This window comes from Eumetopias jubatus, unplaced genomic scaffold (assembly GCF_037043125.1).
Source record: "Eumetopias jubatus isolate StellerSeaLion01/CBP00866 unplaced genomic scaffold, mEumJub1_p1.0 scaffold_9, whole genome shotgun sequence".
Taxonomy (NCBI): Eukaryota; Metazoa; Chordata; class Mammalia; order Carnivora; family Otariidae; genus Eumetopias; species Eumetopias jubatus.
In genome coordinates, this window is record NW_028274815.1 from 130,120,288 (window position 1) to 130,144,515 (window position 24,228).

General features: G+C 40.3%; 2 protein-coding genes across 7 annotated transcripts in view; both read right to left on the minus strand.

Moving 5' to 3' along the window:
- The window catches only part of ADNP (activity dependent neuroprotector homeobox), a 35,270-nt gene extending 27,551 nt beyond the window's left edge, over positions 1–7,719 (minus strand). The window contains exons 1-2 of one of the 6 annotated variants that reach the window (XM_028125241.2): positions 1,667–1,807; positions 281–352 (exon numbers count right to left, since the gene is read on the minus strand). The gene's annotated coding sequence lies outside the window, so the exon portion shown is untranslated. Of the gene's footprint in view, positions 1–280; positions 353–685; positions 895–1,666; positions 1,808–3,851; positions 3,915–7,665 lie in introns of those variants that run through there. The other 5 variants (XM_088026799.1, XM_088026800.1, XM_028125242.2 and 2 more) reach the window with 5 other exon arrangements.
- A 46-nt stretch (positions 7,720–7,765) lies between these two features.
- On the minus strand, positions 7,766–24,011 carry DPM1 (dolichyl-phosphate mannosyltransferase subunit 1, catalytic). Its single transcript, XM_028125245.2, has 9 exons — positions 23,843–24,011; positions 21,189–21,288; positions 17,136–17,169; positions 15,507–15,583; positions 15,397–15,422; positions 13,237–13,332; positions 10,562–10,630; positions 8,938–9,052; positions 7,766–7,870 (listed from the first exon to the last, which is right to left on the minus strand). The coding sequence occupies exons 1-9, from the start codon at positions 24,001–24,003 to the stop codon at positions 7,766–7,768; spliced, it is 783 nt and encodes a 260-aa protein (XP_027981046.1). The 5' UTR covers positions 24,004–24,011.
- Between the last annotated feature and the right edge of the window lie 217 nt (positions 24,012–24,228).

Sequence of the window (24,228 nt, forward strand, 5' to 3'; positions counted from 1 at the left end):
GCTGAACACTTAAATTTTCAAAATACTAGAAATTACATTTAGTTACAAGGAAAGCAACAATTTTTAACACATGGTGTACCTTATTTAATTATGCTTTTAGTAATCAAATCGAACAAAAAACAGAAGTCATTTTTACTTGGTAAAAGCCTATTTAAGCTGATTATCTAGTAGCAACTACATGTTAATGAAAAGTCCTATTCTGATCAGAGAATCTTTAGTTTTTAAAAGCTTAGCAACTCTCGAGATTGGGTCATCAAAATAACAATAATTGAGAACTTACTTGACACTTAATCTGTTCAACATGGTGACGTTTTATTTTTAACATAAATAGTATTAGAACTTTTCCTGCACTCTGGTTTAAGGAAAAAAAAGAGAAATTTAAGCAAAACAAATTCACAGTGGGTATGTTTACAACCAATGACTTCCAGGACAGGCGGGGCCAGAGGTCTTTAGAGATTCAAAGCCCAATCTCCTATATTTTCTATAGAGACAATAAGAACCCAAATCAAAGATTTAGTTAGTTCAACGTATAGCAGCCTCTGATAAGGTAATTTTAGGAAATTTTCAACAATGGCCAGATAAAGAAGGAATTTCTACTTAAAATTCAATTAAACAGAATACCCATCCCCACCCTCTAGTTAGTTGAGGCTTTTTACCGAACTTTTAACGAACCCTCACAGTTTACCTAAATTCCAGCTTTCAAGCCCAATCGTTTCACTTTTTATTTATTTTGATGCCAAAACCAGGAAACCTTGAAACTGCAGAATACATGCTTTCTAAGAGCTCATAGCAAGTTTTCCTGTAGGGGGAAAATGGCTATTACCACTAAGGATTATCAGTTAACACTGTATCTTATGTATAATTTGCCAAATCAAACAAAAGCACCTTCACAAGCCTCACCTCAAACATACCCTCAAATAAGTTGTTTTCAAATTACTCCTCTAAAAACTCAATATAACTATGTATCAAAGACCAAGTACAGGTCAAAATTATATCTATTTAACATATACGAAGCAGTATTTAAAAATTATAAATATTACCATTTAGATTTAAAATCTGATTCTGTGGTTACTAAAAAATTGCAAAACCAATATAGTTAAGTCTCCACTGGAATACCTGAACCAAGCTGCTTCCTTTTCAGTCACCAAAATGTTACTTGGTAGCATATGTTCCATGAAAATTCTCCCTTAGGCACCAACTGATTAACTATGTATCAAAGAATACACCCATAAATTTACCTTGATGTATCTATATAAAATACTTGCAACAAAGTCTTAAAAGTACCCTGAATATCAACAACCACTGTCAATCATTGGTAGCAAGTACATGGAAAGGCCTGTTCTGATCAGAGAATCTGTTAAGGTTTATAGAAGCTTAGCAACTCTTGAGATTGGGTCATCAAGATAACAATAACTGAGAACTTCACATACTTTATACACAAGAGTGCAGAATGCAAATGATTAAAACAATATTAGCAACTTAAAAATTTTCTCTTAAGCAAGCCATAAGTCATTTCTCTGTTCAGAACCCACGATTGCAACCAGCTCTTGAGGAATGTGGCTAGGCTGAAATTTTGGAAGTGCTGGCTTTGGTGGTGACCAAGGAGGAAGAAATCTCTGGCTTCCCTGTTGCTGCAGTTCCCACCCTCCAAAATGAATATACCCACCGGTGTGAATTGACAATGTGGTCCAAAGAGCAAGGCAGGAACGGAGTCCAGATCCTCAAAATGGTAGTACAGGGCATAACCACTAGGCCACCTATCAGTTCAGTACAAAAAGTACAACCCTGTGCATCATGGTGCAAAAGCTGGGGCCTAGGTTTCGCATTGTGCATCTCACACCTATGGAAATAACAAGAGGAGTAAAATCTATAGAAATCAACACACCCTAAGAAGGTGGGTGCTCACAGAAGACCGGTGTCAACACTTTTGCAAAGGTGGTTGGCTACTGAGGTAATGAATGGCAATTACAAGTCCAAAGTTGGAAGGCAACAAAATTTTACAATCAACTCTGTTGAGTTTGACAATGAAGAACTCAACATGGGTTTGATGTTTACCAACAAGGCTTTGCAAATCATGACACCCATCTACATGCTTATGAAAATTACTACCCCACTAAAATCTAACATCCTTCAAGAATGATTTTTACCTCTCAAAAGAATTGGAAAGATTTGGGCCATGAAGAAAGGAGGTAATCGGCAATACCCCCAAACCCATTACTCTCAGGTTTTAAACTTTCCCTTTTACCATCTGACCTTGGAAAAAGACATGGTGACACATTCAAAGCTTAAGGTGGAAGAATTCCAGATTCCAGAGAATAGGAAATCTGTGTACCAATGATGTGCCAAGAACAAATGTGGATTGTCTGAGGGTCAACAGTTTTGAAAAAGTAAAAAGAAGGAACTTCTAAAATGCAGGGTGGATTCTTTTAAAAGAAATAAAATCACCGCTCTTGACTCACTTAATCCTTCGCCATGTTGCTGTCAGCTCACCAACTAAGAGTGCGAGAGTGTGTGTCTTGCTGGGTCCATTTTCCCATGGTCTGTAGAAGGCGCTGTGAAGCACATCCTGTTCTAGCTCTGGGGCCCTTCCCCCCTCTGCAGCCTTACCCAGTGCAGGGAATGCGCCCCCTACTGACTCCAACACTCATCGCCTTTAGCCGACTTGGCTGCGGTGCATTTTGGGTGGGGGCTGGTATTTTCTTGATGGCCATAAACCAGAAGCAACAATGCAGATTTATAAAGAAACTGTATCAAGCTACCCAGGAGTTGGTTCTCCCCCGCCCCCCATCTTGAAGGTTCAAGACACTGGCACGAGAAGCATCAGGGACAGGAATTGGGTGTGTGGGGATGGACAGCATTAAAATGGCAAACACAGGAAACAGTTTGGTTCTTTTTCCCTCCTATGCCTTTGTCTGAGAAATGGGGTTATAGCAAGAACTGCCCAGAGGAACTGGTGAATGCAAGAACATCAAGAAGACTTAGTGTGGCTAAAAAAGATATTAGACCTTAGCGCCTGATCTTGGGCAGAAGAGGAAGAGAAGCAATCGCGCCTTTTCCAGCAGACAGGCATCCAGGTTGGGGGGGGAGGGGAGGGCAGGCAGGCAGCCCAGAGGAAAGAGAGGTGAATAAAAGGGTGCTCAAAAACTCCTCCCCATTCATTGCATTTTAAAAAAAATCTTTTCGCAGCTTTCTGGATTGCCATTTTTTACCACCTTATTGCAAAGTTGGGGTTCAGAATGTTCGAAAGAGGTCGTGCTGACCAGGCAGCTGCGACTGAGAAAAGGGGGTGGTGGTGGACTCCGTGGTTAGGAGGGGAGCTGGCATGTTGGGGAGGAAGGGTTGCACGGCGGAGGCAAAGACTTTCCACTCTGTGCCATGCATGCTCCCCGCCCCCCAATCTGTCCCCCCCTCCCCCAGCTAAGGATGGGTAGACCTGGCAGAAGGCTCGTCCCAGGCACCGGGGGTGTGCGTGGGGGGCTCGTTTGGGGGGGGGGGGCGGGAGGAAGGGATTAGTTCCAGGGATGGGAGCAGCTCGGTTCTTGCTGGGGGCGGGGTGGAGGGAGATGCCATCAGCGGGACAAGCTCTGGGGGCCAGGCCGGCTGCTGGCCTCGGCGGGCTCACGGGGCGGGGAAGGGGGGGGTCGGGCTGCAGGAGGAGGCGCCTGGACCCCGGAGCAGAACCCGGGTAGCGGTCCGCGCCGGGGCGGGCGCTCCGTCAGCACCGGAGTATGCAAAGGAGCATGTGTGTGGCTGGAGGGCTGGCAGTCGGAACAACAATGCGCCCGCGGGGCCGGCGCGGCGGGAGCGGGGCCGGGCCGCGGGGTCGGCGCGCGGCGGCCGCCGGGGCTTACCTTGACTCGGCCTCGAGGCGCGCGCGGGGCCGGCGTGCTCGGGGGCCGGGCGGCGGCGGCGGCGGCGGCGGCGGGCGGATGGCGGCGGCACGGCGGTGGCGGCGGCGAGGGCGCGCCCGGGGCCTCGTCGCGCTCTGGCTCGGCGGGCTCCGGCTCGCGCCGCGGCCGCGGCTGCTGCCGGGGGGCGCGGCGGGCGCAGCAGAGCGGCGGGCGGCGGCGGCGGCGCGAGCGGCTCCCTCCAGTCCCCGCGCGGGCGGCGGCGGCAGCGTCGTCGAGCGGTGCAGACAAAGGAGGGGCGGAGGGAGGAGACGGAGGGTGTGGGAGAGGCGGCTTCACCGGCGCGGGCAGGCGGGCGGCGGCGGCCGCACTCCTCTCGCTCCTCAGCAGCGGGGACCGAGAGAGGGAGCTGTGTCTGAGGAGACGCCAAAATCCCCCTTAGCGCTGCCCGAGGGAGGGGGAGGGGGCACAAGATGGCGGCGACCGGGGGGGGGGGCGGGAGTTCAGCTCATGGATCCCGGCAGGCGGCGGAGGGGAGACCGGGCCGGCGGAGGCGGCGGCGGCAACGGGCGGGGGAGGGGGCTGATCCCGCGTCTCCCCTCAGCAGACAATACAAGCGCCTCGGAGCGAGTCCCCGAACCTGCCCTAGCCAAAATGGCGGCCGAGAAAGAGCGGAAGTGACGTAAATACCTCATTAGCATAAGAGGACTCATTGTCCAGCTAAGTAGGGGGGTAGTGGGGGACAGTACCCCTTACCCCCATGTCCCCCAAGGACACCTCTCTCACTCCCACCTGTGCTTTGCACCTAACTTTTTTGGAGGGAGGGTAGCACCAGCACCCCCACCTAAGGGAAATTATATAATCCCCACTGAGGGGGAGCTCTCGCGAGAACCAAGAGGATTTGCCATTGACCCACTAGGAGGCGCCGCGGATAATGGCCGCAGTGCGCTTCCAGGGCCCGTGTGCACGGCGGGCGCCTTCCTCTGGCCGCAGCGCCGGCGGCGGAGGCACCAGCAGCGGGCCGCAGCACGCCCTGCACTCAGTCAGGTGGCCGTGCTGGGGATCCCTGCGCGGGCCCAGCTGGGCCTGGACTACATCTGGCGGGAGGGGGCGTGCGGGCAGCCCGGCGGCTCCACGTGCTGGGAGGCCTGCGCTCTCACGCGCCGGGCAGCCCCGGGAAGGGCAAGGACACCTGGCCCGTCGTGCGTGATGCCTCCTGCCTTATATGAGGTGTGAGGGCCTCGTGCTTCGCACACCGACTGGAGATGAGCCCCAAGCCCATGGAGCCCTGGTTCTTTCCCGGTGGGGTGGGTTACTTAGTGGACAGGGGCTGACATTCTTCCAAGTCGGTGATGGGCTCTTCTCTTTGGCCTGAAGAAAACAAATGCGAACCCTAGCGTTTGGGGGCCACCGGACTGGTGAAGCCTAAAGATGAGCAATGATGTTGCTGATGGGCCTCCACAAGATGCTCAAAAACTACACTTCAACTGTGGTCCCAGGGACACTTCTAGTGTTACCACAATCTGGATAGCACAAGATAGCACATGGACAGTCTGTGCAAATTTAGGTCAATCCCAACCAACACATTATCTCAACATTTGAACCCACCTTTTGGAGTAGAGTGCATCTGAGAGTATGTCATAGGCTAAACATACTGAAGAGTAATGAACACCATCATGAAGGACCAACCAAGCCTGTTAAGGTGTGCTCTGTAAATGCACTGATCTTTGGCTGTTTCTCTAAATTTCAAGTTAAAATAGTTTCAAACCATACTTAACATCCCAAAAGATTCTGACTTAATTGAAAATAGTACTAGTTGTGGTTACATATAGCTCAGTGAAGACTTCAGTTAGCAGGTTTAAACAAGCCACTTCATCCAACACAGAATTTCATTAATTTCTGAAATTATGACAAAATATATCTTTAAAAGCCAAATCAGTATTTCAAGGGGAAACGAGAACTGGAAAAGTAAAAAAAAAGGGGGGGGGGGAGGGAGTGGCACCAAAGCATCTGATTTAGAGAAACAAAGATGAAGAATCTAATTACATGTTACAGAAGACAGGCAAGCTACTATAAAATAAGCAAAATAATTTTATAACAAGTTTAGTTTTCCTTAAATATACTTAGATTTCATACAGTGATAATACAAATAAATACAAAGGGAAGACATCTGGATTTCATATTTGGCCTAATTTACAAAGTAAAAGGAGATGCTAGGTTCACACGTAAATGTTTTAAGATTTTAGTGCTTAAATCATCGGATTTACTACAAAAATGCATCTAAATAGTCCAGATTCTTTTCTAAATAACTTCTACATGATGAAAGTCTTCACTGCTCAAATACTTTCTTTACTATCAATTCCAGTAGTGACAGGGTTGTGACTATGGGATTAAGAACCAAAAAGATTAAAAAGGCAAAAGATCACTATCTACTCTAGTGAGGTCTGAAGAAGGCAATACTTAGTGAGTTCTCTGAGGGAGTTACTTAATCTCTGCTCCACATACTTGACAATAAAAACTTTGGGTTTAGATGAAGAAGGAGGGAATCTAAACACTCAACAACAACAAGAGTACTGTATTTCTATTACATTAAGTAATTCTATATTAGATAGTGATGAATTTTCTAGTTATTATTAATGATGAAAGAAGTCATTTCCCCCAAGAAGGTGGGTCCATGGTGTGCTGGCTGGCTACACAGCTCTGTGTAAAAGGGAAACAGAATAGTAGAGGCCTTTACTGGAACGTGTCCTATGGATTCAACTATGGGAGTAGGTGATGTTCAAAATGACACCAAAGGTTTTATAGTCTGGTATTTATTTCTGGTAGGATCTGTCAGAAATGCAATGGAAAAATCAGATTTTAAATTTCTTTAGCAGCCAAATTAAGCCAGGAAAATATAATTAGGAATACTGTTCAATAAATATGCTTATTAAATAACTTAGAGATGTCTCTTCCTTTTACTTGCAAAGGACAGTCAACTTGATCTTAAGCTTATTTGCTCAAAGTAACGCCTTCCCCCAAATTCAAAAGATACCATGTGTTTCATAAGCTATGCTACAGTTAGAAATTTATCTTTTTTTGAAACACTTAGGTTAGAGAAGGTAGGTAAACAATATTTGTGCTGGCTTTAATGTGCATTTTAACCAGCAGAACACTTACAGCTTAGTAGTAAGATGTTTACAAATTACTATAGCAGCTAAGTCCTGAAGTCATCAAAATATTGATGCCTTAATGTCATCAGTATTTTTTCTTACTGATAGCAGTTATTGCTCAGGATAGAAAAAAAAGTAGCTATGCAATCAATGGATGTCAAGTTTCCAATTCAGTATGTATTTTTAAATAGACTTGCTTTGACAGATGAAATGCTTCATCAATTCAAGAGCTACAAACAGCCCAACTTTAAATTCGTGATCTAAACATACTGTTTTATCTAGTTTAAGAAATTTGAGATACATTTTTAAAGAAGGGGCAGAGGTGTCTACTTCTTCATTCATACGGAAACAGGCATATATATTTCATGAATATAATTAACGTTATTCTTACTTCTGACATCTATTACAAAGAGCTATGAATCCAGTTCTTTATATACTTCAAAATCTTTCCCACGTTAAGAAATTCTGCACTCATATACTCTAATGAAAGCAGCAATATTTTCTGAAAGAAAAAAAAACAAAAACAAAACCCAAATACATTTATTTACAAGTCTTAATACAGCAAAATCAAATGGAAATTGAGAACACTGCTCATTTTTCTAATTTAATTTGACATATAAAATGGAGTTTCCTCAGAAAAAAGATTTGTATGAAATTTACCTTACCTTATGATTTATGCTCTAAGAGTACATTTTATAAAAATCAGCAACCGGGCTTCTTTTATGTTTAAATGAAATCAACATAAGTATAATGAACAACTTTCTTTTATGTAGTAGCAAAGAGAGTCAATAATCCTTTCAAGAAAGAGACTATTTCATTTCCTCCCAACTTGGATTCACCATAAACACGATCCACAAATGATATTGGAACCTGGTTAAAAAAATATACGTTGTCAGTCTTCAAAAATATTAGAAAGGAAGCATAGCAAGCATACAATACAGTACAAACAAGATTTGTATTATGATAGTCCTTCAAGTAAGTTCAGAAGTTAGGTGATTCTTATAGCAACTGTACCTCCAAATCTCTAAAATTAAACATTTCACTACCCAAATACAGGTCATATGAACCAAATCTACAACCATTTGAAAAGCAATGACCCTGAATTAAGCTGTTGACCAAAGTTTCAACCTCTTATTTCAAGAAAAAAAATTGTACTCCAAAGTAAAATGTCCTTTCACTGAATTTTTTCAGTAGTCCATTAAATTTATCTGTTACTCTGTTTTAGTGTTAAGTTAAAAATCTTGACACTTCCACAGGAGACGTGGCATTCTAGTTATTTTCTCGCTATAAGAACATTAGTGTTAGAGAAAGAGAGCCTTTCCTAAGAGCTCAACAGCTAGCTGTAAATATTACTGACCACTTCCGCCCCCATAACTCCTGTCTTCTTCATTTACTCATACAAAATGGCAAATGGATTCATCACTAGAGTGGCTCTTGGTTATGGCAAGAGGAAAGGGAGCAAACACACTCATCCCACAGTGCTGAGTGGTCAGAAGAAAGGGCAAGATGCAGAAGGTACCAGTACCTTTTAATTCTTTAAAAGGGAATACTGCCGGGCACCTGGGTGGCTCAGTTGGTTAAGTGACTGCCTTTGGCTCAGGTCATGATCCTGGAGTCCCAGGAATGAGTCCCACATTGGGCTCCCTGCTCGGTGGGGTGTCTGCTTCTCCCTGACCCTCCCCCCTCTCATTCTAATAAATAAATAAAAATCTTTTAAAAAAAGGGAATACTGCCTTCTATTAATGTTTTAAATCCTGGTAGGTCAAATGCAGTTAATTTGAAAGTGAATTTTCACCCTTTAGTGTATGGACGTTCTAACTAGAAACCACCCACATTTATTTAGTAGTTGTGCAAGTTAAACTTTTTATCATAAAAAGTCTAAACCTACTGTTTCTTTATGGGGAATACAACATTCTGTTTACCATCAGTTTGCCTACCTCGCCAATAGTATAATTCAGCTGTCGTGCCCGAACAATCATCTCCATCTGGAACACATAGCCTTTAGAAACACATTTTTCTATTAATTTCTGTAGAACTTCTTTTCGGTATAACCTGTGAGAAATTAAAATATATATGAACACCTAGGTAAATACACTTGCCTGTATGTATCCTGACCTTTTGAAAGTTCACTGGTATTTATAAAACCTAAAATTTTCACTACACATTTGCATGCAGAAAAACTGTCACAGCTTATGATTATGATACATCTGTCCTGAACTGGATCCAGGTCATGAAATATTTGGTGAATAATTTAGAATAATTTTGAAAATGAATTCTTAGTATCTTTTAGGGAATTAGTTTCCTACTATACTACCAGAAATTGTAATAGGGTAAAGTGAATCATTTGAAGTAGAACCACCCACTGTTTTAAGTTTTTAAATTTTCTTAAAATTTATTTTTAAAGTTGAACGAAGAGAAACTGTTCCAAATGCTGCAAAAATAGAGTTGATAGATGATGAATAATCAACAATATACAGTAGATGACAAGAGCAAACCCGGTAATTAACAGGTGCTTCCTCATAAATGTCTGAGCAGTTTCTATTTCCCAAGATGTACTAAGTAAATTTCCTGAGATAAACGAAGTCCCTTTAGGAGACTTAACAGGGAGCTCCTGAAGAAAGTGACTTCCCAGCTCCTCTCTCTTACTTTATAAATCTGATGTGCTCCGTGTTTGGCCTGCACATCTGCCCATTACAGGTGTCTAACTGTGACCTCAATTGGTGATAGCTGTAGCCTACCAGGACTGCCTCAATCCTGCAATGCCTAGGTTCCTGTCTTAACCTTGTGTGTCAATCTAACAAAAGACCAAAGAATTAACATTATTTAATGGAAAAAAGCAAATACCAACTAATGTAAATTATCAACTAATGCATGAAGTTTGGACCTTAAAGTAGATGAACAGGCATCTTATAGTTTCAGAGATTAAAAAAAATGTGGCAGTCTTTAGTCATTTGGCATGGTCATACAAAACAGTTCATCTTCTACGGCCAAGTCTAAAATTAAAAATAACCCACACCCCCAAAACAAACAAAAATTACCCTTCCCCCAACCTGAAGGAGGCTTTGTTCCAATTAAACAAGAATTTTTTTTTTTTAATTAAAAACATGGAGATCAAGGCAACTGAATACAACCTAAACATTAACTATTTTAAGCTCTTCTGTGGACAGTGCTATAAATATTCATATGAATTGCAGAAAATTGCTGGAAGAGGTGCTGTTCTTTGGAGCCTATTACCAGTGATAGCAATGTTCTGAATAAGAAGTGAGCAGCCACCTTGGCCCCCTGAGGCCCCCCCTAGGGGCTGAGCACCAATGTGAATGTTAACAAGCAAACTAACCTAAGCCCTACCTTTGATGCTCTTTAGAAAGTACATTTTTCCTTAAGAAGATGCTCAAGCCTCATTAGCAACTTCTAAAGAACTTCAGTCTATCTTTGTGTGTTCCGGAACAAAAAAGGGGTAGAACTAAAAAGCATTTCTTAAAAATAAGCCATTGTATACCAAGAAATTTAGGCAAGAAGTTGTAAATAATAGAAAATATAAAATTACAGTTTTTACTGTACCTGAAACTTCCTGTTAAATCAGATGCTCCTGGTCTGAGCAAAATCTGAGTTATAAAATTGGCCCCGCGGCTGTTTAAATAAAACAATTAGATTTTCTTTATATAATACATTTTCTAAACAAGAGAAACACATCCCAGATCAGAGTGCTCAAACTGTTACACTAATTTCATAAATGCAACACTATTTCACAAAAATGTCAATTTTACAGAAATTTTAGTCAGTAAAAGATCTAATATTCTCATTTTTGAGGAAATGGGGTCTTTTATTCTTCGAATGTGACATTTAGAGGGGACTTATAAAACAATCATTCTTCTAAGCTTTAGGTAAGAAAGGCTAACGGATTTTTAATTCAACTTGCGTATTTGCCACCAGTCCTCATTTAGAATTATGAACATCTCTCAGACAGCAAAAGGGATCAGGGATTTGGAGTTTCCTTTTCAGGTTCTAATAATCACAAGGGATCACAGGTTTCAATTAGGCAACAGGTCAGTCTGCATAAAAATGGCACTTTTTAAAAAAAGAATGTATGCAAGTGGGCAAGGGTTTTGGTTTTTGGCAATCTCTGGAAATTGAACAAAAGGTTCATTCCAAAACTGTTTCAATCTACTTGGGCCGCTATAACGAAACACCACAGACTATGTGGCTTAAACAACAGATACTTATTTCTCCCAGTTCTGAAGGCTGGGAAGTCCAAGATCAAGGTACAGCAGACTTAGTTCCTGGTGAGAACCCTCTTCCTGGCTTACAGAGGGCTGCCTTCCTGCTGTGTGCTCTCACAGGGGAGGAGGGCAACAGAAGCCAAGCTCTCTGGGTCTCTTCTGGAAAGGGCACTAATCCCACCGTAAGTGCCCCATGGTCACTAAATTTAATTACCTTCCAAAGGCCCCACCTCCAAATACCAACACTTTGAGGGTAAGGTAAGTTTTAACACATAAATTTTAGCAGAGACATCCAGTCCGTAACAATGACAGGGTATGTGCTTCAAACACAACTAAGTATCAATTTCAAGCTATTACTAATAGCTACGATTAAACATTTCAAAAAGATCTGAAGTGCCCATGGAAAAAGTGACTTTTGTATTGCAGCTATTTTAGTGGGCTCCGATTCAGAAAAAAAAGTTTTCTGGGGCAGACTGGAAAGAACAGTTTCTCTCCTAAACCAAGGTAACTACCAAGGCCCTCCCTAAGAAAGATTATTTTTATATGATTAAACATGGTTAGGGATATAGCTGGGATAATAGCTAACAAAAACATTTTCCCTTTCAAATTGCTTCCAATAACAAAGTAATTCTAGGACACAGTTTACCTCTCAAAATGGGTTTAATCAAAAGGAAAGTGAGCATGTATGTATATACGTATATGTATACGTATATTATTTGTACCTCTAATCAAGTGAATATATTTCTAAATTGGGTTTTTTTTTTTTTTTAAAGATTTTATTTTATTTATTTGAGAGAGAGAGAGAGACCGCGTGCGTGTGTGCGCACAAGAGGGGGTAGAGTCAGAGGGAGAAGCAGGCTTCCCGCTGAGCAGGGAGCCTGATGCAGGACTCGATCCTGGGACTCCAGGATCATGACCTGAGACAAAGGCAGTCGCCTAACCAAACTGAGCCACCCAGGCGCCCTAAATTGGGGTTTTTAAATTAAAATGCAGCAAGAGGCAGATGGGCTTGGACTGAAATTCTAGTTCATACAAATGAGTCCGTGGGCAAGTGATTACGTAATCTTTCTCAGGAGTATATATATATACTCTGAATCAGTGCAGACATTAACAACTAATGACACACACAACTCAATACAACCTAATGATCCAACTAAAGGTTGTAAAAGGTCTCTGATTGGGACTCCCTAATTTTAAAATAAGAGCTGTGATGACCAAATTCAGAGGGCCTGAGAGATCACTCACTTGTTCTCAACACTGGCTGCACAATAGAATCATTTGGAGAACCTGTGAAAAATACTGATGGTTTTTGCCCCACCCGTGGAGATCCATTCGCATGGTCTACAGTGTGTGCGCGCGCACACACAAAGAAAGGGAAAATGATAGGGAACAGTAATGTATGGTTTTCTCTTTACATGATTCCAATATTCAGCAGAATTAAAAACCACTGTTTTATCCAACCCCTTCATTTCACTGAAGATTGAGGCTCTTACAGGTCTTAAATGACTTGCCCAAGGTTCCACAGTTAAGAGGCAGAACTGTGATTAACTTAACAGAATCTTCAACAGGAATGAAAAGGGTAATAAAAAACACTAATATTATTAAGAATATGTATAAAGGTATGCTATCATATATTATGTGTGTGTGTGTGTGTGTGTGTGTGTGTGTGTACTACTCAGTCCCAATACAGAATAAATTTTGCTGAAATGTGTGTGTGTGTGTGTGTGTGTGTGTGTGTACTACTCAGTCCCAATACAGAATAAATTTTGCTGAATTAGACCATTTCTAACAAAGGTTCAAAGGTTTATGCTGATTTTTCCTTAGTGAAAAATATCCAAAATACTTTGATCATAGGAAAAATTGTACACAAGGACCTATCTGTGAGTACATATTGGAAGTTAACAATCTAATCCCAGAAATCCCAAGGCAGCATGATAATGTAATCTAAATACCCATCATAAACATATTTCCAGTAGTTATAATAAAAACTAGACAAATTGCAGCACATGTATATACCTGATTATTTTTCTTTTCAAATCCCAGCCATATACACCTCCATTTCCTTTGTAGCGAGTTCCAGAGACAATGTCAAAATTACCCTCCTTCTGTTTCCTGCAGAAAAAAATAAATTAGCTGTCAATTAGAAAAAGCTATTGAGCTTTCAATAGTTATTTTCATGAGCTACACAAAAAGAACTTTTCAGATTTGCATAGGAAAAACAATGCCAAGAAAACAAATGAACGATACCACTCAGAAATCTTTCAACGTTAAGATTTGCAAACCTGGTATTTTTCCTTTATTAATTTCTAAAGCTAAAAAATAGTATTTGCTGATTGCACCATGTGAAACCGTCCTAAAATGTAATTCCCCTCCATTCTGTTCTTGGCCCTACTAATAAGTAAACAGTGCTAAAACAGCCTGGTAACCCTCCAGACCTTTCTCTTTGCAGAAAAATAAAGACACACATAACCCCAGGGATTCTGGTTGCTTTAACAAAATTGGAACCCAAAAAAATATATTCTGCAACTTGCCTTTTGTCAGTTAACAATATACATAATGGAATCATGACACCCCTGGAGGTCAACAGAGAATTTCCCCTTCTAAATATCCCATGGAACACTGGACCTGTATACTTGCATGGATGTTTTCATGGTGGGTCTCCCCACCCCCAACAACACAACCACAATGAATAGTGTAGCAACGTTCTCATAAACTTACACCCTGGTGCTTAGACAACCCAGAGTGGAACATAAGAGAACTGCTAAAACAAAGCTTACAAGTATTTTGAACAGGTATCACCAGAAATTACTTTCCAAAAAGGTTGTAGCAACTCACACTTCCTCCAGCTAGATTTGTGTGTGTCCACTTCCCGCCATCTTATTGGTGCTAGATGTGTTGCTCTTTAAGTTTGTAATTACGACAAACTAATGGGTAATAAAATACTGCCACAGTTATTTCACTTCGTGTTTCCCTGACAACACCCCCCAGGGTGTCCTCCTTCGGGCTTATGAGCCATTGGTCTTTCTTCTACATATGGCCCGTTTGTATCTTTCACCCATTTTCTATTCCCCTGGTTCCATTTCCTTCTCAGGTCAAAGGGCTCTTGGGAATTAGATATACAAGCAGAGAAGGTATCGCTGAGGTGACTTTGTTGCAGAGATCAAAGGATGAGAAGTAGCTGGCTATTAAGGAGCAGGAAAAGGGCATTTTAAGCAAAGAACACAGCGCTCCGTGTGACACAGAAATAGAAGGAGCACGCCTGCAGCAGAGGGAATGGAGGGAAGAGGCACAAGATGAGCTCAGAAAGGGAGGCAGGGGCCAGATCAAATAGCGGTTTGAGGGGCAAGGAAAAGAGTTTCTTCCCATCTGTTAACAAGAACTCGCTGAAGTGATTGAAACAGGAGAGTAACATTACTTAATTTTGTTTTAGTATACTGAGCTTACATTAACAGTTTCCAAATTCTTATCCTGAGAGGTTTCGTGTTGTCTTGGATTTTCTAAAAATACTACTATATTGCCTGCAAATAAATACCATTTTGTATTCTTACTCAACATCCATACTAAATTCTTGTTCTTACATCACTTAAAACGTCCACATATAACGACAGCTGGTATTCCTACCTTGATGCGTTTATTAATGATTCAACATTTCACCATTTAGTAAGATTTTTGTGTTAGGACTGGGTTGTCTTTATCAAGTTTAAGTGGTTTCCTTTTATTTCCACTTCCAAGTTTTATTAGAAGTGGCTAGTACAGTTTATCAAATACCTTTTAGCATCTATACACTTAATCATGCTGCTTTCTTTGCTAATGTGATAAAGTATGTGGATGAATTCCTGATGATGAATCATTCTGGCATTCTTGGAATAAACCCTATTTGTTCATGGTGTTTTACCCTTATGATGCAGAGCTTAATTCCATTTAACAGGGAAGTCACCTTCCATCTTTTCCTGTAGTCTGGGAGAATTTAGATAATAAAGGAGTAATTATCTTTGATTAGTCCCTAAAATGTATCATTTAGCCACAGATCTACAGTCACGAGCCTCAGATCTGTTATTCTGGTTTCATTTCTGACAGCAAACTTAAAATAGCATGTGCATTTTTAATTAAAATAAGTCTAAAATTAACATAGGATGAATGATTTGAATAATTCTTTCAAATATTAAAAATACCTACCTAATGAATTCAGGAATAAATTTTGGCTGAAATTTAGAAAAAATAAACATTAAGTCAGTAAAACAGGCTTAGACTATCATGAATAGCTAATAAAGAATGATACCACTCACATGGTGTGAGAGATCAGCATCCATAATAATTATGTAGTTTCCTGTGGCATGTTTCATTCCGTGAATATATGCAGTTCCTAACAATGAAAATATATCCATTAAAGCAAGCCATCAGAAATGCTTAAATATACACACGAACAAGGAAGAAATTAAGCATCTGAAAAGCATACATCAGTCCCGTAAAGGTGATACTAACCTATAATTAAATTCTATTTATTCTCAATCAAAAACATCTCTCCATTCCATTCTTTCTTCTGCAACTTCACCTTAGTCCCAGGCACCACCCTCTGATGCTCACCTCTCTACCTAAAAGTGTTTCCCTGTTTCTGTTCTTCCCATCACTCCCAGCCCATTTCCACAATGCTGAGTGCAGTCAACACTGTAAGCCTAGTACACTAGATGGGTCTGGTATTTGGGGTTAAAGGCACAGCCAGCAATTACTTAGACACTTTCATACCTAAAAGTTCCCTAGTTCCAAACTCCATAGTCTTATTAGCAAGGCTGAACTCTTCTAACTTCTTTTGCTAAAAAGTGAGGATCACAGCTTTTTGGATTTCCACTGACTGGTCAGGAATTCCTGGTTGCTTTCATGGCAGTTTCCAGATTATTTCAATCCCAAAGAACTTCTGGGTTCAGATATTCAGAACACTTGATGATGCCCGAGAACTGATGATCTTCAAGACAGCAAATACTCAATTTTTAAGAACCGTGTTTCCTCCATGCTGGCTCAATTTTTCAGTAAAATTATAGCACTTCTCAACATAAGCAACTGTAACCAGCATCAGAAATAAAGGCACTGAGATACTCATCTCAGAATGACTTCCCTCCATTCCCTCTGCTGCAGGCGTAGTTCATCTGAGATTTTCTATAACCCCCTATGTTTAAAAGCTAGAAAAGTTTTCTTTTTTAAAAATAAATAACTTTTTACATTTTGCCATTACTTATAAAGAAATGTTCAAAGAGTTACAGCTAACGCAGCGTGCTGGTTTTCCAAAACACTTGCCCTTAGATCCCTTCTCTGGCCCTGCCTCTGTTCTACATTGCATGGAACTATAGTTCCCAGGTGCTCTCCTCAACTGGTTGTCAGATGGCTTTGGGAGGCAGGAGGGACAGTTTCCAGGAGAGAGAAAAGGAAAAGTATAAGTGTGTCCCCCCTCTTACTCTGCCTCCCAGCACTGACTGGGTATCCTTGACAGCTCTAGCTCCTGCCAGGTATCCCCCACTCCATCATTCTAGCCCCTTCTAAACAGCCTGGGTTCCTGGGCTCCAAAAACACCATCTCCTCCTATTGTTGCTCCATTCTAGGGGTGGTAGCAACCTCTAGCTACTACTAATTTGAGTAGCCTCACTGTTCCATTCCATTTGGCTTCTCAGCATTCCTTCATCCGTGTAACCAGATTCTTTGTATTAAATTCCCTATATTGAAAGACTGACAGTGGTTTCTGTTTTCCCAGGTGGACCTTGACTGATACAGGCAACTCAGGTTAAACCATATACATGTCATTAAAATCATTAAAAACCATCACAGGTGGTCACTGTATTTTGGCCTTGTTCCAAATTAGGAAAATACACACAGGGTAATCTTACCAGTGCAAGAAGTAAGTATGAGGGGTGAGAGTTTCTACTTACCTAGGCCTAACTTTTTCTCCCGTGGTCTTAGAAGCTGCAAGAATAAAAAAAGCATTTTAACACAAATACAAAAATAATCCCATTAATAAAAAATTTCTTATAGCTGTCTACTCCTTTTAACAGAAATACAGCTGCATTTATTAGAACTTACAGCAGAGTATGTTTAACATTTATTGCCAAAGTAAAAAAGTGTTTAGTAACAAATCAAATGGTTTAACAGGTTGGAAAAACAACATTCTTTTACCCCAACCCTGCAGGTCAAATTTTAAACATTTTTTTTCTGGTGCTATCCACCAGAAAACAGCACGTAAACAATGTTACCTCTATTACTTGATTTACCATTTTGAACAATATCTGTTGATTCCTTCTCCTAAGAAAATCAAGGATTTAACTCACTCATCTTATACTTTGAGTATTTGATAGCCACGTCTGTTTTCTCAATCTCTTTTGTGATTTTATTATTTATTTATGTTCTTAATTCCCCCCTTTATTTTTTTTAGTTACAAAAATAATACAGGCTACGGTTACAAGTCAGACAATATATGGTCACTCATTAGTTAAGGCGTTCAGGTTGGTTCCAGGTATCTGCCATTACAAATATTGCTACAATAAAGATACTCGTACATATATCCTTTTGTAGGGGTCCTGTCATTTCTGTAAGCAGCACCCCAAAAGTGGAATCACTGGCTGAAAGGGTATGCACACTTTTTTCTCTAGATTCCTTGGTTGATTTTAAATGCTGACATCACTCCATCAACGTATCCTGACTTTATGCTTGGAAGACCTCATTACATTCTCTACTGGCCCAATGACATGACTTTAGGGTTATATGCCTAACAAGAAAATTAAATTTTTTCTTTTCTTACTTTTTGTCAATCACTTAGTTTTTCTACTTTTTTTTTTTGCTTCGTATATAAACCTTGACTTCTTGTTTAGCTTTTTTCTTTTGTCTGGAAATTTTTGAAAAAGTAGAATGCCAGGATTTGGACTCTAAGTTTCTGAGGTACGGGGCTCAAACAGACTCACTACCGAGCCCATTTTATCCCCTTCTGCATTTGCCAGTGTATAGGCAGGCCACCTCAGACTGCAAATCTCTAAACAAAGTATTTTCAGTTCAATTTTTAAACTTCATGCAAACTGCTGTAGGTCTTGGGGAGGAACAAAGATAAAATACATTCCTGCTCAATGAGCTCTTATATACAAAAGGACTAGACAATCATGTATAGTAACTATAATTCACTGAACAAAATCAAACAAGATGTATCAGGTTTTATTTTTGTGACTGATGATCACTGGCAAAATACTGACCTGGTATCTGGCCTGAAAAAACAAATCCTTTAAAGTTCACCTTAGATTTTCTATAAACCTGTTTCAGTTGGAAAAATATTTTTTTCTCAAGTTTTTATAAAGTATAAATCATGCTGCATATAATAGAGTACTATGGAACAGTTAAAAGAAAGATAATTTAGGGATAAAAGATCTTTCAGCTACAGTTAAAAATCAACAGAATGATACAGAAAGACTGCATTTATGTTTAAAAACAAAAAACACCATATTGCCTAGTTCTAACAAATGTAGACACATACACATACATGCACAAAGGTCTCAGGCAACCCACACCAAGCTGCTGACTGGGGTGTCCCCTGGAGAAGAGATTAGGAGGTGGACCACGAAATGCTCATCAAAGGCAACTTCAGTTTTATCAGCAACTTTTTCATTTTCTAACAAGAATGTAGTTTTTAATTTCTTATGCAATAAAAAGTACCCATTGTTGCACTGTTTTACTTTCAAATCCTTAGTTCCACCCCCTCCCGTTTTTGAGGCCTCACGTCAGTAAGGATGGCAGAAAGCAGTGAAGGGCACGACAGAGCTCGTCTCACAGCCAACAGGAGAGCCGGCGGGAACTCACACAAAGTGTGCGCAAACACACTCTGAAGAACACTTACCACACTGTTTATGAGCTACTTCCTGTAATGCTATAATCTGTTTTGACAAAAAACTTATTTTATAAAAAATTTTTGTCACAGAAAATCTTGATGACATTTTAGGAAGCCTAGGATCCATAATATTTAAGTGGACCTGTTTTTATCATACTCTCAAATCCAACAAATTGAAAGAAGAATGAAGATAAAAATAAGTCTTCAGCTAAGAAAGGCTAATTGTACGGGAAAATCGTAACGGTGAATATAATTTTTTTCTCATTATTTTGAATTTTATTGGGTTGATGGGAAAAATGGAACTTTTTGAGGGCCACGTTGTTTTAGAATTTGAAAAGGTCAATTTAGTAGACATAGCCTAAGATCGATCAATCAATTACACCTCAAGGCTGAATGGAGTCCATGACAGAAGTGTTCAAAATATTGTCAGGTTGATGTTCCCAGATTAAATAACACATAAGTCAGAGTATTCTATATAATAACAAATGTCAGTGCCTTGGCTCACAACCTCTAAAAGAAAAACTGGGGAACTGGTGGCTAAAAAAATGAACCCGACATCATCAGAAGTCACTGCTAGCAGGTTGAAAATCTGTCAATTTTTAATCTCCTCCTGTATATCAGGAGATATTCAGAGGATTGGAGGTGTAATCCTTGAGTTGCCCATGTGTGATACGGAAAGAATAACTAGCAGAGAAAAGATTTACCATGTGTATAAGAGTAACACGTTTCCCTTAAACTCTTCCTATTGACCACTATCTCCTTCAACTGAATAGGAATTATTTCATTATCAGGATTAATCAAGAATATGTGTACCCGGTGACAGTTTTTTTTATAATGCTTAATTACCTTTTCTTAAAATGCAAGTATCAATAAAGGTTCTCCAAGAGACTTCTTTCATTTATGTCTATAACGATGGTTCTCTTTTGGGAGAAGAGGACAATTTTGCCCCTAAGGAGTGATTTGATGATACCCACAGACATTTTTGGTTGCCACCCTGGGGAGAGGGGCTGCAAATGGCATCTAGTGGGTAGGAGTCCAGGGATGATGCTAAATGTGCTCTAACATACAGGATGCAGCCGCCGCCCGGGCAACACCCCCCCACCCCCACAAAGAATTATTAGGTCCCAAATGTCAACAGTGCCAAGACTGAGAAACTCTAGTCTATACATATTATAAAATACCCAATGCCTAGAATGTGTTTTCTAATTAAATCTGGACTTAACTGCATGCTTTTGGCCCAAGAATTATCTAAAGTTGAGCTCACAAGTATATTCAAACATTTGCAAATACAAACCATTATAAAAATAAACCAGTGATCAAAAACAAAAATTATAAAGTCATTATAAAATGAATTCTACATCTAAGTTTCTCCAGTAGAAAAACAACACCCTTCAAAGTACGTGGGAAAATTTAAGACTTGGAAAGTCAATCTACTCCCATTAAGACTGCTTTACAGGTAAGGAGATGCTAAGTACTCTGAAAAATAAAAAGATGCCAAATTTCCATGGAAACAATCACCCTCCCCCGCTACAAGGTTTTATAGTTGCAAAAAAGGGAGGCAGAAAGATCAAGACACACATTATTAATTGCAATCTACTTCTGTAATATTCCTTGTCAATTCAGTTGATCATGCTTTAATTTCGCCCTTCAAGAGAACTTATCTGCAGAGAAAGTTGTAAAAACAGTTTATGTAAAAGCTGTTTTGCTGTACAATTACCTTTTTTTTTTTTTTAAGATTTTAATTTATTTACTTGACAGAGAGCACAAGCAGGGGAAGCAGCAGGCAGAGGGAGAGGGAGAAGCAGGCTTCCTACTGAGCAAGGAGCCCGATGTGGGGCTCAATCCCAAGACCCTGGGATCATGACCTGAGCTGAAGGCAGACGCTTAACCAACTGAGCCACCCAGGTGCCCCTTGCTGTACAAGTACTACTGATCCAACATATCAAAGTCATGTATAACTTCAAGCACAATGAAAATGCACCTGAATCCCAAGTGTATAAGATGCTTTCTATCATTTCAGTTTCCAGAAAACAGACTGAATTTAAGCATTGTCATTTCTCATCTTTTCCCTAAACAAACACAAGTGATATGATAGAAAAATGTTCACATGACTTACAATTTTGTCTGACCCATAGATCTTCTCCAACTGTTCAGCAACATCCCTTGTTCCATCTGGGCTTCCATCATCTATGATTATAATTTCATAATTGATTCCACTAAAATAAAAAACAAAATGAAAGTTTGTATTGTTTGGAGACTATATTCTCAAAATAAAAAAATAATTTTAAAATTACTAATTCCTCCTCAGTATAAGTGGGAATTTATTGTCATATTAATCACTAAGGAAAACTTCAATTACCAAATGAAATAAATGTCATTTAGTACTTCATCTCCAAACTCAGCGTGTTGCTGAAAAATGCTGTAATGAAGTCCGGAGATGTTAAAAAATTCTCACACAGAAAACATACTCTAATTTAAAAAATCATAGCAACTGTATATTATATATGATACGAATATCATAAAATTTTATTTACCTTGCTGTACAATTTGGAATTCTATTTGGAAATAGAATTATAGGACCTTAATATCAATCTTGGTTATAAAAAATACTTCAAAAGTACATTTAAAAGATCTCTCAAGTTGACTGAATTGCTGAGTGAATATTCTTTTAAATTCCAAATAGATTGAAATAACACAAGGAACCAATTAGATTTCATTTCATCCTTTAAAAAACCCCTTTAAAATGGTGACATACTCTCTTAACACCACTATTTCAAATAGTTGTACCCATTACCTCACACTATTACATACAAAAAGCAGAGAAATACATAAGATTTCAACGTGCTTCAAAATGAACATCTCTCTATTGGTTCTCCATTAACTTTATGTTACAGTTTCTATTCTAAGAACAAGCGAACACAATACTTGGTTGTATATGTTATCACTATGTTTTCCCCCAACTCGTTTTAGATTTTTTTTTAACAATTTTATTGGAAACTTAAGAAGCAGAAAGTAAAGGAAAGCAGAGCAAAACTCCCACAACACTGTTTCCTCTTTGTCCATACTAAAAACAAATATAAGGAAATCAACCAGAAAACACATTGCACTGTTAAAGGCTTAAAAAAGTCAGGCCTGGCAAATTAGGAAGAAAGCTAAACTTAGCCTGTTAAGAGGAAATACCAGGACTTCAGCTCCCTGAGATGCTTTAATTTGGGCAACTACTTTACAAGCCAAAATATGTAAGATGTTGATTCTGGTTGATATGCTGAAAGAGATATACTTCATAAACAAATGAAGTCATTTATTAGCAAATTATACTTTCTCTCACTTCAACGTGCCCAGAACACCTGAGGGTAAGGTAGTCTAATGGAATCCAGTTAAGCTGCCTTTAATTTGACCACATCTGAAAAGAAAATCGTTTCCTTCTTTAAACTTCACTTGGGTTAAAGCAAAAAATATTTGAGACCCAGAGGACAAACTGAACAAGATTTACTATATAACAATTTCTCTCATGTGGAAAGTGCTTATAGAAACCAAAAGAAGAAGATAACTAAAGAGGAAAAAGATATGAATTAAAAAAAAAACAAACTGTGAGGAGCCATGCACATTATAATAGTTATGTCATTCAAAGAATTATAGTCAAAACAGCCATGTTTTTCACCAATTAGCATTTCCAAAAATATAAGTTTACTAACAGCCCGGTTGGCTGGTTGGTGGGGAAACAAGCACTCTCTGAATAATGCCCATCTTAAGGCGGTACAATCTTTTTTTTTTTTTGCGAGCAATTTGGTAATAACTGTCAATTTTAAGCACATCTGTTGAGCCGGCAATTCCATCCTGAAGACTTTACCCCCAGTACACTAGTAAAAGTATGAATGTGTTTGTTGCAACATTCTTCTAAAGGAGCATTCACTACGGGTCCAGCACTTTTCTAAATGGTGGAAAATATGGGGTGAACAAAGTCTGTTTTCATTTATAAAGCAAAAGTCAAAAAAGAAAAACAAAAAAAGCTCTAGAAATAATCTGTGTTCACTGGGATGACCCAGTTAGTTAAATTATAAGTCATATGGAATATTATCGAATTAAAAAATAATAATTTTCTAAGTTGGTGTATGTTGATCTGGAAAGATCTTCAGGGATCTATACATGATCCCATTGGTATAACCCTAAAACAAGTAACTTCGTACTGATACCAGGATATTCCGAAATTTTAAAAATATCGTATAACACTTTCAACCTCTAAAAGCCCTAGTTTCTAACAACCACATCAAACGTCCACTAGTGACCAACGAAGTTGCCCAGCCCAGCAGCAGCTCCCTAACCCACAGAGTCAAACCTCATGCTTACATAAGCACTCAGCACGGGGGCGGGAGTGAGCGTGCTCATTTAGACTCCCGGCTCCTGCCGCACCTTGACCATCCAGAAGTAGGAGTGAGGTCAAGCTTTGAACCTCGCTCCAAGTGAAATGGTGCCCAACCCTACTTAAAAAAAAAGGGGGGGGTAGCTGGGGGGGGAGGGGGGAAAGAGGTGGTGGGAAGTGTACAATAAGGGAATGTCTTACAAAACCCAAGGGCAGGAATGAACCCGAGACACGGGCAGAACCCCAGAAGTATCCGCCTCTGCTTTCTCCAAGGGTGGACTTCTCCCCAAGGATTCCCTCAAGTGCCGAAGGGAGGCCGCGCAGGGCCGCCTCGCGCAGCCAACTGCCGACACCCAGGCCGGCGAAGCCAGCTCATCTCATTCCTCAGGGAGGGCGGCCGGGCACGCTACCTCTCGGAGAAGCTTTTCACCAGCAGCCATACGATGAGCGGTAGGTTCTCGCGCTCGTTGTAGGTGGGCAAAAGCACTGAATACTTGTCCTGTCGCGGGGCGCGCCCCTCCGGCTCACGCCGAGACCTACGAGGACTACCGCTCGCTCCCTCGGAGGCCATGGCGGAACTGCGCGAGACGCCGGAAACGGAATGACGTCACGCGGCGCGCGGGAAGGGGACGGGTCGGACCGTACCAAATTCAGGAAGAGGGGGTACAGGCTATGTGGTTAGGTTCTAGTTAACCTAAGGCTCTCTTCGTGGTTCCATTGGAAATATCCAGGCACTGTGAATCTTTAAAGTTGAATCTGAGGGTTTCTCCAGGAAGTACATGTTTACTTATCACTT

Excerpts from the sequence above, each read along its gene's own strand:
- DPM1 (XM_028125245.2), bottom strand. The coding sequence starts at position 24,003 with ATGGCCTCCGAGGGAGCGAGCGGTAGTCCTCGTAGGTCTCGGCGTGAG. Across the intron at positions 17,170-21,188 it reads TCTATGGGTCAGACAAAATT|CTTCTAAGACCACGGGAGAA; the intron begins GTAAGTCATGTG and ends TTATTCTTGCAG. Across the intron at positions 13,333-15,396 it reads TTTATTCCTGAATTCATTAG|GAAACAGAAGGAGGGTAATT; the intron begins GTAGGTATTTTT and ends TTTTTTCTGCAG.